The following is a 12,859-nucleotide window of genomic DNA, read 5'->3' as shown; positions in this document are numbered from 1 at the left end:
AATATCAGAAGAAGTTAATGTGAGGTCAATGACTTCTTCTCTTCTTCTGTTAACAAAGGTGGGGCGATTTCCCCTGTTTACCCAAGTTAGGTTGGTATTCATTATAAATTCCATGAGTTTTTCTCCTCTAGGATTAGTATCAGAACTGCCCCATGACAGGTGGTGAGCGTTAACATCACCACTAATAACCATAGGAATATTGTTTATTTCACAGAAGCTCACAAGATCTATAAATTCTTGCGGAATGTTAAGGTCATAAGCCATGTAAACCGAGCAAAAACAAATGTTTCCTCTCAGTGAACTGTTTATGTCCTTAATTACAATAGCAGTTAAGTCCTCTGATGTAAATTGGGATAATTTCATAGCCTTTATATTTTTAGAAATGTAAATGCTAGTTCTAGGCCTTTTATCAGGTCCCTCTGTCAAAAAGAAGTGCGCGTTCATGGGCCTACCAAGGATTTTACCCTTGTACACCCAAGGTTCTTGAATTAAGGCAACAAAAGTGCCTTGCTTACCTAATTGAGCAGCTAAATTGTATGAAGCTGCTCTGCTATGTTGCAGGTTTAACTGACTAACCTTAACCATTAAAACAGGTTAAATGAAAGAAAAGAACTTACCCTGAAGGATTTTAGGAGAGACTTAGTTAAAAGCCGCATCCTTAGCATACTACTTCAAAGGAAGTAGTGACAAGGGAGACCTATTCAGATGTCTTCTCCAGAGCCTCCAAAGAAAGCTCTGGTTCCGACTCCTTTACGGTCTCCCTTTCTTCCGTCAACTGTTTCTTTGGAGGATCCCTGGGCGAAGGAATTGATTTCTCCTGTTGCCTTGGTTCCTTCAACTGCACACAGCCACGGGCACCACAAAAAAGTTTGAAATTCTGGGCCTCCAGATAATCCATAAGTTCATGTTCTACTCCCAGCACCAAGGTATTACCTCAGTCTCCAGGGATAACTGCCTTGATGGCGATCTTCTTAACATCAAGGCCCTTGTTACAGGCATCAAGGAGCTTGATGTTATCTTTTGGTGACCTGTTACCAGGAAACCAAGCGAAAAACCTCTTCATGGGGGGTCTGTCTCCGGGAGCCATGGCATGATAACCTGGATGGTTTTCTTCAGGGCCGGGTAGATCATTAATTAAAGTCTTCAGGACGTCCACAGTCTCCTGGTCCTCACATGCAATGTTGAGGCCATTCGGCTGCAGGACTGTCTGGTGGACCCTGCAGGTGGTTATAGAGCCATCTATAATTCGGTCATCAATTATAGAGGTGATGAAATCTGAATCCACCGATGTTATGTCTCTGGAATCATCCTTGCAGACGATTCGCAGAGTGATTGCCTTTCTTGCAGCTTGACTATATAGCCGTCGTTTCTTGAGGGTCATTTCCGGGGTGTCACCAGCAATGCGTTCTCTCTTACGAGACTCTTCATTGCTTGGATAGTTCTTCCTCACCGGTTTGGAGGTTGCTCCAGAGGTCCCAGCTTTATCTGTTTTCTCTTTCGCTCCCTTCTCCCCAGAGATCGAGATACCTTCCATGGCCCTCTCCAGTCGTTTCCGCTCTTTCTGGCGTTGCCTTTTTTCTCTTCTTTTATTTACAACCTCCGTCATTGGTGACTGGTCATCCGCTTGCGCATCTGGCACAGTACTTCTGACAGAGGAGTCAGTATCCATCCCCACTGGGTTCAAGGCGTCCGTGTCCGAAGGCACATTCACCCTTTCACCAGCAGTTCTGGTTTCTGTAGTCCTGAAAAGAAGAGCGTCCGCACCCGAGGGTACATTCACTCCCTCAGAAGGAATTACAGTGGTTATAGTGGGGATTTCAGAAGATGCGTTTTTATCTAATTTTGTATTGCAGGCATCCATTTTCGTATAAGATTGAAGGAAGGGGGAGAAAAATTCCTTCCGATTTTCTAAGAGCCAGTTTGGAGGGGCTAGCCCCAGATTCAGTAGCCAGTAGTGACCTCGGAAGAGCCCCCCGCTCTGCCATGCAGGACCCCACCCAGGCACCACCTGGAACTACAAGGCAGGCGAGATTATACACCAGCTGATAGAGCAGCCAGGACATGCTGGTTAGGCTGCCCCGGGCTCCTGTACTATCTGGCAGCCTGAGACGCAAAACTCAGCTTTTCTCCTGTATCCTCTACATGGCTGCTTCCTCCAAGACCCCTCCTCTCCAGATCAAAGGTCCTCGGAATTTCAAATCCTCCCCACAATCGCCAGTTTTCCCAGGGAAGAGCGGTCCGTTGGGTCGTCATAAGATTACTCATCATCAGACCAAACCTCATCCCACTGAACCCCAGTATGCCACAGGACTTTGTGACAGTTACCCATTTAGCACCATCCAGGGGGCACGTGTGACTTAAGGATAATCACGGACGCGGGTAACATTACCCCCCACGTGGTGACCAAAACATTGGGTCATTTACCATTGAGTTCAATGGGATTTGACGCGTTCGGATGTAAATATTTTGTAATTACGTTGTAAATATACCTATAAATGTATATATTTTCTTTTTCTACCGCTCTTCAGAGTCCTAAGTATATGAAAACAACATTTAATTTTGAACGGAATTAAATGCTATACTTTTCACAGGACAATTTTCTCAGAATGGTTTAATTTGAATGAAATATTTTCACAAGTTTTCGTTAATTACATTGGAAAAAAAATTAAGGTAATTCGATTTTATTCGGTTGAAGTACAAAAATTAAGATCAAAGTTTATTGTATTATTAATATTAAAATTATGCATTATTTCTTTTCAATTTATAGAGTTTCTTCCTAAAATACTTTCTTAAATATGACATGATTTTTTGGCTTCTGAGGCATTTTTTAAATCGAAAAATGTATGCTAATTTATAATTAATGCTCTATTCGGTTCATTTTAAATTAGAGAATTATTAGGAATTAGCGAAATACTTTAAATAGTACTTGACTTTCTCTGAAGATTTCTGAAAGTTAATAAAATAAGTTTTTTTTTTTAAGTATTATTTAAAACTTGTAACTGAGTTATTATAAAATGTAAGGGGAATAATTCTTTTAATTATACTTACCAGATTTTTTTTTTACCCTTCATTTCAACAATACATATTCCAAAACTCTTTATTACGTTGCGCATCTCATAGCATTTGCTTTACAATACCTTTTAACAGATTGCTTTTCAATACGAACAATTCTTACTTAAATAGTTTTATAACGTATTTGTCAACAGGATTTCAATTTATGTTTACAATTCAATATTATATATTTAGATAACATTTATAATCATTATAAATTAAGATACATTTAATAATTAGATTTCTTCACAGTACTTTCTTCACAGTATCAAGGGAAAGCTAACTTATTGGCATATCTGTGTGTATATTTATTAATTTTGACGAGGATTGCAGTATTTGATGGTAATTTTATTTTTAATTAACCCAAATAAGTAAAACGTGTAAGGGCAAAGTGATTATTTTTCAGATATATAAAATTAAACGATGAGTTTAAAATGGGGAGCAGTAAAGCCTCTCCTCTAAAAAATTTTAAAAGGTACATGTTAAATAATATATGGATGTGAAAAAAATTTGTTTTATTTCAAACATTTTGGCATTTGGAAAATAAAATAAAAGTAGCGAATACTCTATGAAGGGTATCGAAAGACGTATACAATTTTAAATGTACCGTAAGGTGTTTTTAATTCTTTAAGCATAACATTTTTCTTAAAATCTATATTTTTGTAGTTCAACAGCTTAGAATTTTATAAAACAAATTCATAATCAAAATTGCTGTTGTTAGTTATCGAAAGATAACCAAAATGTGATTTTTGCGTAAATGTCACTAAACTATACAAAGTGCTATTATCCATCACACTATGAATGTTTCTCTCATGCGAAAGTGTCCCTTTTTCGATTTTTTTGGAACTGTCGTGTGTCGAAATACTATCAGAACCCTGCCAAGCGAGCTTCTGAATGTAAACAAAGAACACCCCATCTGGTGACCCAAGCTTCAAAGCAGTGCTTCACTTCTAGCGCCGGTGGGCACCTCCTTCCTTTCCTACCTCCATGGCGCAGAGCAGCATGAAATTGATGAACAGATTTCGGAACGCTTAGATAAACAAAGGATATGCCTTTATCCATTTTTTGTAGCAATTCCACTTCTTGTTTGATGGACATTGATTCATACTTTCGTTTTGTAGATCCTTTGGGAGCTCCAGCATCAGAAATTCTATTTGACATAATTGAAAGTTCAAGCTTAATTTTATAAAATTGCTCTTTCAGTCTGCAAAAAATAATAATCCGGATCCAATTCGAAGATTAAGGAACAACGCAATCATCAACGTTAACTTAAATAGATAATTAGATAATTTTAGCTTATACCGTCCGTTATACATTAAACGCGCACGCAAAAACGTATTCTGCGCTTGCGCAGACGCATATGCGCAGTTGTAAAAGTCTTGCGCGCACGCGTAAACGCTTATGCGCATGCGTCAACGCGGCGCATGCGCAGAAAGATTTTAGCTTTGAGGTCCGGATTGTAGATCATTCCGGATTATGGGTGTCCGAATTAACGACTTTTGACTGTATATGATATCATGATTAATTTCAATATTAGAGTGATAAACAGATAAATGGTATGGAATTTAGAAACAAAATCTTTAAAATAATGTATGTCTAACAGATAAAACTTAATGAAATGGGATAATTTCATTTCACAAAAGTATACTGAAGTTATTTACCTCTGATCCTTCATAGTTGAAAACACCAATACAACTTACAGGAACTGGCTTGTGGCACACTTTACCTAAACATTTCCTGCTGAGGGCATAAATACATGGAACATGGTGATCAGCAGCTGAAGATTTTATAGCCCCCAAAACATCATTTAAACCTCCTATAATTCAAGATTCAAAAATGAGTTTCCTAGTAATGCAATAAATATTATACATTGTTAGTATGTCAAAGATGTAACATCTTTTCTCACATGCTGTCTTTTGTCTTTTGCACGATAAACATATCTGAGTATCAGAAGCATTACTCTTGTGAATAGCAAACAAAAAATATCTTGATAATGAAGATAGTGATTAAGATTCTGATTATTACATAAATTTGAATACTGGGGATGATAGTGAAAGCTCTTTGGAAAGATATTCATTTGGAAGTGAATTTAAAGATTCTGATGATGATGATGATGGAGGAATTCAGAATGCTCATTCATAGATGGAAATAAACATGAATAACCTCCCTCGTGTTCCCCCTAGATTTTCATTTTCTGGCTATTCTAAAGTACAAACAAATATACGTGAAATTTTTTTAACCTTGAAATTTCAAGGCTAATTAAAAAATTTAGGCTTGGAATTTTTTAACTTATTTGTGTACAAAGATTTATTGAATTTGGTAAACAATGAAATGGAAAAAAAAAAATTGCTTTTCACAGCCCTCAGGTAATGTAAGGAAGTATAAATCATGGATTCAAAGAAAGTTGGAGAAATAATGCTATTTTGTGCTCTTTTATTTTTGCAAATTTTTGCAAGGTGTAGTAGAAATGCGAAATTATCATTGGTATTGGGTGAAAAGACAATCTATAAACATATTTTCAAAAATTATGACTTGGCAAATTTTTTTTTTGGGGGGGGGGGTCAGACATTTTCATTTTATTGATAATAAAAATTTTGATTTATCAACACATCCTTGCCCTACATTGTGAAAAGTTTATGATGTTACTGAGCACATTAGAAACCTGTTTTGTTAAATAGTTAATCTCAAAGAACAGCTCACTATGTTCATGAATCACTAATGCTTTACAAGGGTTGTTTATCACAGAAGCATTCTCAGCATATTCCTTTGAAACGGTCCCGGCATGGAATAAAAATTTTTATGGTATGCAAAGCCTTGTCTAGTTAATATGCTTTCCTTTTGCATACAGGAAAAAGTTTTACTGGAATAATCATTACATACCCAACCAAATGCTGTTGTGCTTCACCTTTTATAATTCCTAAACAAAGGATTTTGTATAAATGTTGACAATTATTGTATGTCTCCATGCTTGGCAGATACACTTATTCAAAAGAAAACACATATATATGGTATATTTCGAAGTAATAGAAAAGATTTACCTCTAGGTTTTGCAAAAGAAAACATAAGAAAGGACTATGCATTACATATCAGTATAGAAAGATAGTCCTGAAGTGAGAGGATTAAAAAGTACTAAATAACCTTATTTCTTTACATAATTCTTCATCTGATTTACTGCACTCTGGAACATCAAAAGAAAAACTAAGCCCAAAAGTGATTTATGATTATAATTTTACAATGAGTGCAGTAGATATGTCATATTACCCAAACACACGAAAGCAACAATCTTAGTAAGAAAAGTTTATGCTTCTTATTGGATAGAGCACTATGAATTCATTTATAGTATTGAGGGGAAAAAAAAAAAAACTCTCCTTGATTTCAAATTAGATGCCACTTAGGAAATTTTCAACAAATATTCTTTCAAAACATTCCAGTGATGAGCATTAGCTGCATTCACTGAGTTTAAGTTTAAGTTTTAAAAAATAGGAAATCGATCATAAAACAAATTTCAAATTTCAAATTTGGTCTTCCACATGCTCATATTCGTTGGAGGATTACGTTATTCAAAATTCAATGACTCTATGTACCGTTGTTTTATCACAATACGAGAAATATACATACATTTATGCAGATTTTTCATTATTTAATTTCTTCAAATATAATGCAGGACTCTAACATTTTGTGGCAACAGTTTGAAAAGTGAACCGACATTTATGAGTCCGACGCAAAATGCCAAAACGAAACTAATAGTCCTTCGGGATTCAAATCCCTTTGGACTAAAAATGCCAAACATTAGCACTTAAGCCATCAGTTTATAGGCTCTCAAGTACTTTTTAACAATGTCCTCATACTGAAAAAGAGCAATACAATTATTTAAATGTTCAAACATCACAGGCTGATTGGAGTCACATAAAATACAATACAAAAAAAGATATACGATAAAATAGAAAGAAAATATATAATGACACATTTGGTGTGAAGAATGTCAAGTTGGATTATGTTTGGAGTCATGATTCAAAATTTGTAGCTCACACACACAAAAAACAAAACAAAAAAAAAAAAAAAAAAAAAAAAACCCTCTGCAGAATAATAATGAGTGAATAAAAACAACAAAGCTAGCTCTATTTCTAAAGCCAATATAAACACTTTGTAATATTTACAATTAATTAAAAATTTTTGTCATTTTAAATATTTCTTTTTTGGTATGTATGTAATTTAATATAAAGCAAAACTGATTTTCCTTTTTCTGTTTTATTGCAGAATTGGTTAAAAATTAAACTAATTAAAAAAATAATAATAAAAAAATCTGAAAGGTTTCAGATTTTAAATTACGTCCAAAGGAGCGTTTTTAAAATATTTTGTATGCTACCTTTATTTATTAACACTTAAACCACTTCACACTTAAACCATAAAATTCAGTTCAAGAGCAATATCACAAAATAGTTTTAAATTAAGCATATCTTTAGAATTTCCGATACAGAGTCCCGTACGCTGAAGATAAAAATGTTTTTCTGTACAATGTTGCCATTGCTCGCTTTGAAATACTTCAGTTTTTTAATCAAAAATTCATTAAAGTTTTACGAAATATGAAATCGATAATAAAACAAACTCCCAATTTCAAATTTGGGCTTCCACATGCCCATATTCGCAGTAGGATTATGTCATTCAAAATTCGATGGCTCTATGTACCATTGTTTTATCCCAGTGTGAGAAGTATACATACATTTATGAAGATTTTTCATTATTTATTTTCTTCAAATATAATGCAGGACTCTAACATTTGGTGGCAACAGTTTGAAAAGTGAAAAGGACATTTATAGTGAACCAATGCAAAATTGCAAAACGAAAACAATAGTCCTTCAGGGACAAAGTCCCTTCGGACTAAAAATATCCTGTGCATTTTTAATTTGTAAATTAGGTGAAGTCGCATGTGCTATATTATATAGAATTTGAAATCACAAAAAGAAAAAAAAAAAAAAAAAAATGTGTATTATTTAAAAACTGTTGATATACATGAGAATAGTAATAAATGTAGAAGGAGAAAATATTTTTAAAAAAATCCCATATTTCACAGTTGGAAAGTATAAAAATCAAGTGACTTGATTGTCTAGTCTAATCAAGCCACTGTGAAGTTTGTCTCCCTCTACATAGCAAAATGAACTGCTATTCAGCATCAGCTAATCATTTAACTAATGACTCAAGGATAGTACATACAATACAGAAGTACCAACAATAGAACTTCTAAGTTGTTTCATAGAAGCTTTTTATATTAACACTAGAAAGCAACCAGAAACATTGGAATATTGAAGTGCTATCAACTGGTGGCCTGATACAAGTATACAGTGACAAAGATCCAACCTATTCATTTTATTATTTTCCTCTTTAATAGCAGCTATGCACATAAGCTCAATACATATCTGTATGTCTCTATAAGTATAGGCAACTCTGTAGGTATTTACAACAAATTTTTAAATAATTGAAATGCATTCATGTAGCATGCAGAATTGCTTTGGAGGTTGGATGCAGCCTGCAGGCTGCCAGTTTGCGACCAACACATTAAAGGAATATAACATATAAAGATATATATGAATACCAATATATTTAAGTATTGCATATAAAGGTATATATGAACACCAATGTATTGAAGTATTGCATATAAAAGTATATATGAATACCAATGTATTTAAGTATTGCATATAAAGGAATATACCAACCTTCAGTTACTACATTTTCTATGTCAGTTGCCATGATAATGCACTTCAATTTCTTCAATTTGATATACTTTTTCACTTCTTTGATCCCAAATACCAAACGGCGTTTCATTCGAGCCTATTTCACAAGAAATTTTATAAATTCATGAGACAATTTTATATTATAATGATTATCAGAAGTGCACCTAATAAGCGATGAAGATTTTATATCTGATACCATACCAAACAAATATTCTAACAAGGTATTCTATCCTTTATTACTATTTTTATCTAGCTCACATCACATCTAACTTAATTATACAAGGTGTTTCAAAACTAATGGAACAAATTTCAAGAGAGGATACTCCCACCCACCCCAAAAGAAAAAATTTCCATTATATGAAGGTTGCTATTTATATTTCTGGTTTTGGCAACAGTAAGTGTTGCTGCGCAACTGCAGACGATTCCAATCAAAGTTTGATATTTTTAACCCTAACATCTTCAGAATTTTTTCCCACTTTAGCATGATTTGTGTTGTTTACAGTAAATTAAAAATTCATCTCAGGAAAAAAATGGAATTGAGTCGAGAATATTTTCGTGCGATCATTTTTTATAACCCGCACCGTGGATTATCAAGACAAGAGTGCTTCAATGAACTTAATTCTTTATACAGTGATAAAGCACCATCCTACAGCACTGTACAGAACTGGTACAATGAATTCAATTGTGGCTGACTTTCGCTCTGAGACTAATTCTGTGAAGGCCGTCCAAAATCGGTTCTTGCCGCAGAAAATATCATTGCTGCGTGTGAACTGATAAAGCAAGATCGTCATATGACATAATGTGAGATTGAGGCATCTTTGGGCATTAGTATGGCAAGCAACAGTAAGATATTACATGAATATTTGGCCGTAAAAAAGATTTGTTCCTGTTGGATCCCGCATAATCTGACAATTGCTCAAAAGAAGGCTCTTGTCAATTGGTGCAAGGAAGTGTTGGAAAATACGTTCAAGGTGCATCAAAGGCTGTGCATAACATATACACAGGTGAAAAATCATGGATCTATGCATATGAGCCCAAAACAAAACAGCAGTTGACTGTATGGGTCTTCCAAGATGAGCCAAATCCAACAAAAGTTGTTCACAGAAGAACATTAAAGCAAATGGTTGAATGTTTCTTTGGCATTACTGGTCATGTGGCAACACTGGAATTAGAGTAACAAGGCAGATCAGTTCCAAACGGTACATGACCATTTGCTTGCCGCAAAACATCGGAGAAATTTGAAAAAGCAGAAGAGGGGAATCATTCTTTCTCATGATAATGCGAGCTCTCACACATAAGCTCAAAGGAAATTTTGATGGGTCATCCACTGTACAGCCCTGATTTGGCACCTAATAAGACTTTTTTTATTCCCACACATAAAAAATAAATTACATGGTTACCTATTTGCGACAGCCGAAGATGCGGTTGATGTATTCAAAACACATGTTTTGGAGTTACCTCAATAGAAGTGGAAAAAGTGCAAACGCATGCAAAAGTGTACTGATTTTCACGGAGAATATTTTGAAAGACAATAAACAAATTTCAATCACAAGCATTTGTTGTTTTATTATTGGGCCAGAAATATAAATAGCAACCCTCGTAGAATGCATGGTTGCACATTAGGGAGTTACTTGGTGATGAAGAATGCTTTCTGTTTTCCCACGCACATAATCCTTTCACAACATGAAAATATATCATAATATTTGCCTTTTATTTATTTTCGGTCATTAAAAAGATAGTGCATGAAACATAAGCCTGATAATTTAGTTGCAAATATCGTACTGAATACAACATGCCTAGTTTAATGAAAACTATACCATTGAAGAAATATGATGTAATTAAGTCTGGAGCTGAAAGTCTCTCTGATAGGATAATGGGGAAGAAATTAAAGAAATGAGATCATTATCTAATAGCCAAAATTTATTTACTCTGGAAGCATATCCCATAAAATACATGAAAAAATAAAATTAATACAAAAAGAATAATGATGGTACATGGGAAAACTGTCACTTCTATATATGCACCTTAGCTTAAGTCTTTGAGAGGAACAAGATAACATTTATAGGGAGAGAAAGTGCTCTCATTGCTTAATTGCATAATATGTGACCATGTATTCTACAATGAGAAGTTTTTTTTTTTTTTTTTTTTTTTTTTCCCGGGCTCTATCACACCCCTTAAAATTTGCTAGATATATATATATATATACATATTTTTAAAAAACACACTGTATTTATAACTGATAGTTGAGAAATTCAAAAAAAACAAACAAAAAAAAAGATGAAGAAGTAATTTTTAATCAATTTTTTTGTAGTGAACAAGTATACCTTGACAGGATCCTTTTGATGCATTCTGTCTTGGAAACGAACGAGATCTTCCAACAAAACATGCACAGTGTCATCTATATCTTTACTTATGAGATGATCACAATACCTGAAAATGTTTACAAATGAATAAATAAAAAAACATTCACTGATAAGATTAAGTACCAATTTTTATTAAAATTGAGCCACTTTGGTTCACTGTGGCAATGGGTAAGTTATATAAAACTACATTAATACCATCAACTACACATAACAAAATATATCAAAATATCCTTTCTGCAAATTTATACTGAAAAATGACAGCAAGCATGAAATTTTTTTCTTCAATATTTGAAGCTTGCCAAGCAATGAGATTTATAAAATTTTATTTATTAGAATTCAAAACAGGACACAGCATGAATTAGAAGTTATTTATGCAGATATTGTAATATAATTAGGCACTAATGTTCACTAAATAATTATTTAACACTTTTTCACGAGTTTCTTTAAATTAATCTTTAATTAAGTTTTTAACCGATTTTAACATACTCACATTAATGAAATTTTGTGTTTATATATCTATTTGTATTTTAATATTATATGAAATAAGATTAAAATTTGAGAATTTTTTTTTTTTTTTTTTTTTTTTTTTTTTTTTGGTATTATATGTAACATAACACCACTTGGTTTTTTTTTAGTCAAACTTCAGTATGCATTTAACTATATTTGCTTTGTTATCCCTAATATTTTTTTTAAAACAGTTTTGCTCCAATATCACTGTATCAAATGTATGGTCATGTAGTAAGCAAGTAAATGGCAAATTATGATGGAGCTTTAAAAAATAAATTCAACCAAAAAAAAGTGGGACTTATGTTTCTTATCATAAAAAGAAAATTTTAAATATAAAAGTAAGAGAAATTAACGCTAGGCAGAAAATTAGTATACCTTAAATCTAATACTATACTTTTGAGCATAGAAGTAATACACTTTCATTTAACTTGACCAAGAAATACAGGATTGCTATAAGAATAAAAGGAAATCAAAAGTGTACATTAATTAGCATATTATGAGGTTTTCATTTAAAAATGCACAAGTTGCATTGCAATAAAGAGCTTAAATCTGATTTTTAAAAAATTTTTAACTGTAAGCTTCTTTTTATCAGAAACAGAAATATTTTATATACCTTTATATCTTAAAATTTTCTCATGAAATATTCTTTATTATTTTAAATGTAACTAACATATTTAATTTAAAGCAGGACAGAACAGGTACTTAGATTAAAATTCACAATCATTCTAGAACATCAACATTAACAACCACTTCAAGAAAATAGTCTCAATTACACTGCAGCATGTTCAAGAAATACATTTGCAGGAAATTGACTTGATCCGTAGACAAAAACAAGACATTCATTTACAGAGAAATAAAGTAAAATGGGACAAATCGAATTTTCTTTTTCTACAAAATCTGCTTTATCTAATTTAATAATATCAAAAAGCATTGATTGTGAATTCTGTTTGACTCAGTGCTTTATGTTAGTCTCTCAATATTGCTTTTTCGTTTCACACTATTTCAGAAACTTCTTCTAGTTGTTTTGTTCATAATTTCTAACTGCGCTGCTTTTGTTATTATTATTTTTCATAAATATTTAATTATTTCAATTCTGCTGGAAAGAAAGACCATAGATAATATGTACAGATTATACAAAAAGAATAAAAAATTATTCATGTAACTTTTGCTCATTTAACTTTCCTTTATGGAGGAAAAATTGAGCCATAT

The 12,859-nt window shown here is 33.0% G+C and overlaps 1 protein-coding gene across 7 annotated transcripts in view; it reads right to left on the bottom strand.

The window, feature by feature from the left end:
- Sbp2 (SECIS-binding protein 2) overlaps positions 1–12,859 on the bottom strand; it is a 99,536-nt gene that overhangs the window by 7,619 nt on the left and 79,058 nt on the right. For all 7 annotated transcript variants that reach the window (XM_085813996.1, XM_085813999.1, XM_085813998.1 and 4 more), the window contains 3 exons: positions 11,105–11,210; positions 8,763–8,877; positions 4,713–4,867 (listed from right to left, as the gene is read on the bottom strand). In XM_085813996.1, coding sequence (XP_085670122.1) covers positions 4,713–4,867; positions 8,763–8,877; positions 11,105–11,210 — 376 coding nt within the window. The remainder of the gene's footprint in view (positions 1–4,712; positions 4,868–8,762; positions 8,878–11,104; positions 11,211–12,859) is intronic.

This window comes from Stegodyphus dumicola, chromosome 3 (assembly GCF_044657685.1).
Source record: "Stegodyphus dumicola isolate Sdum_Otavi_A_Nest chromosome 3, ASM4465768v1".
Classification (NCBI taxonomy): Eukaryota; Metazoa; Arthropoda; class Arachnida; order Araneae; family Eresidae; genus Stegodyphus; species Stegodyphus dumicola.
This window is presented reverse-complemented; position numbering and strand designations above follow the sequence as displayed.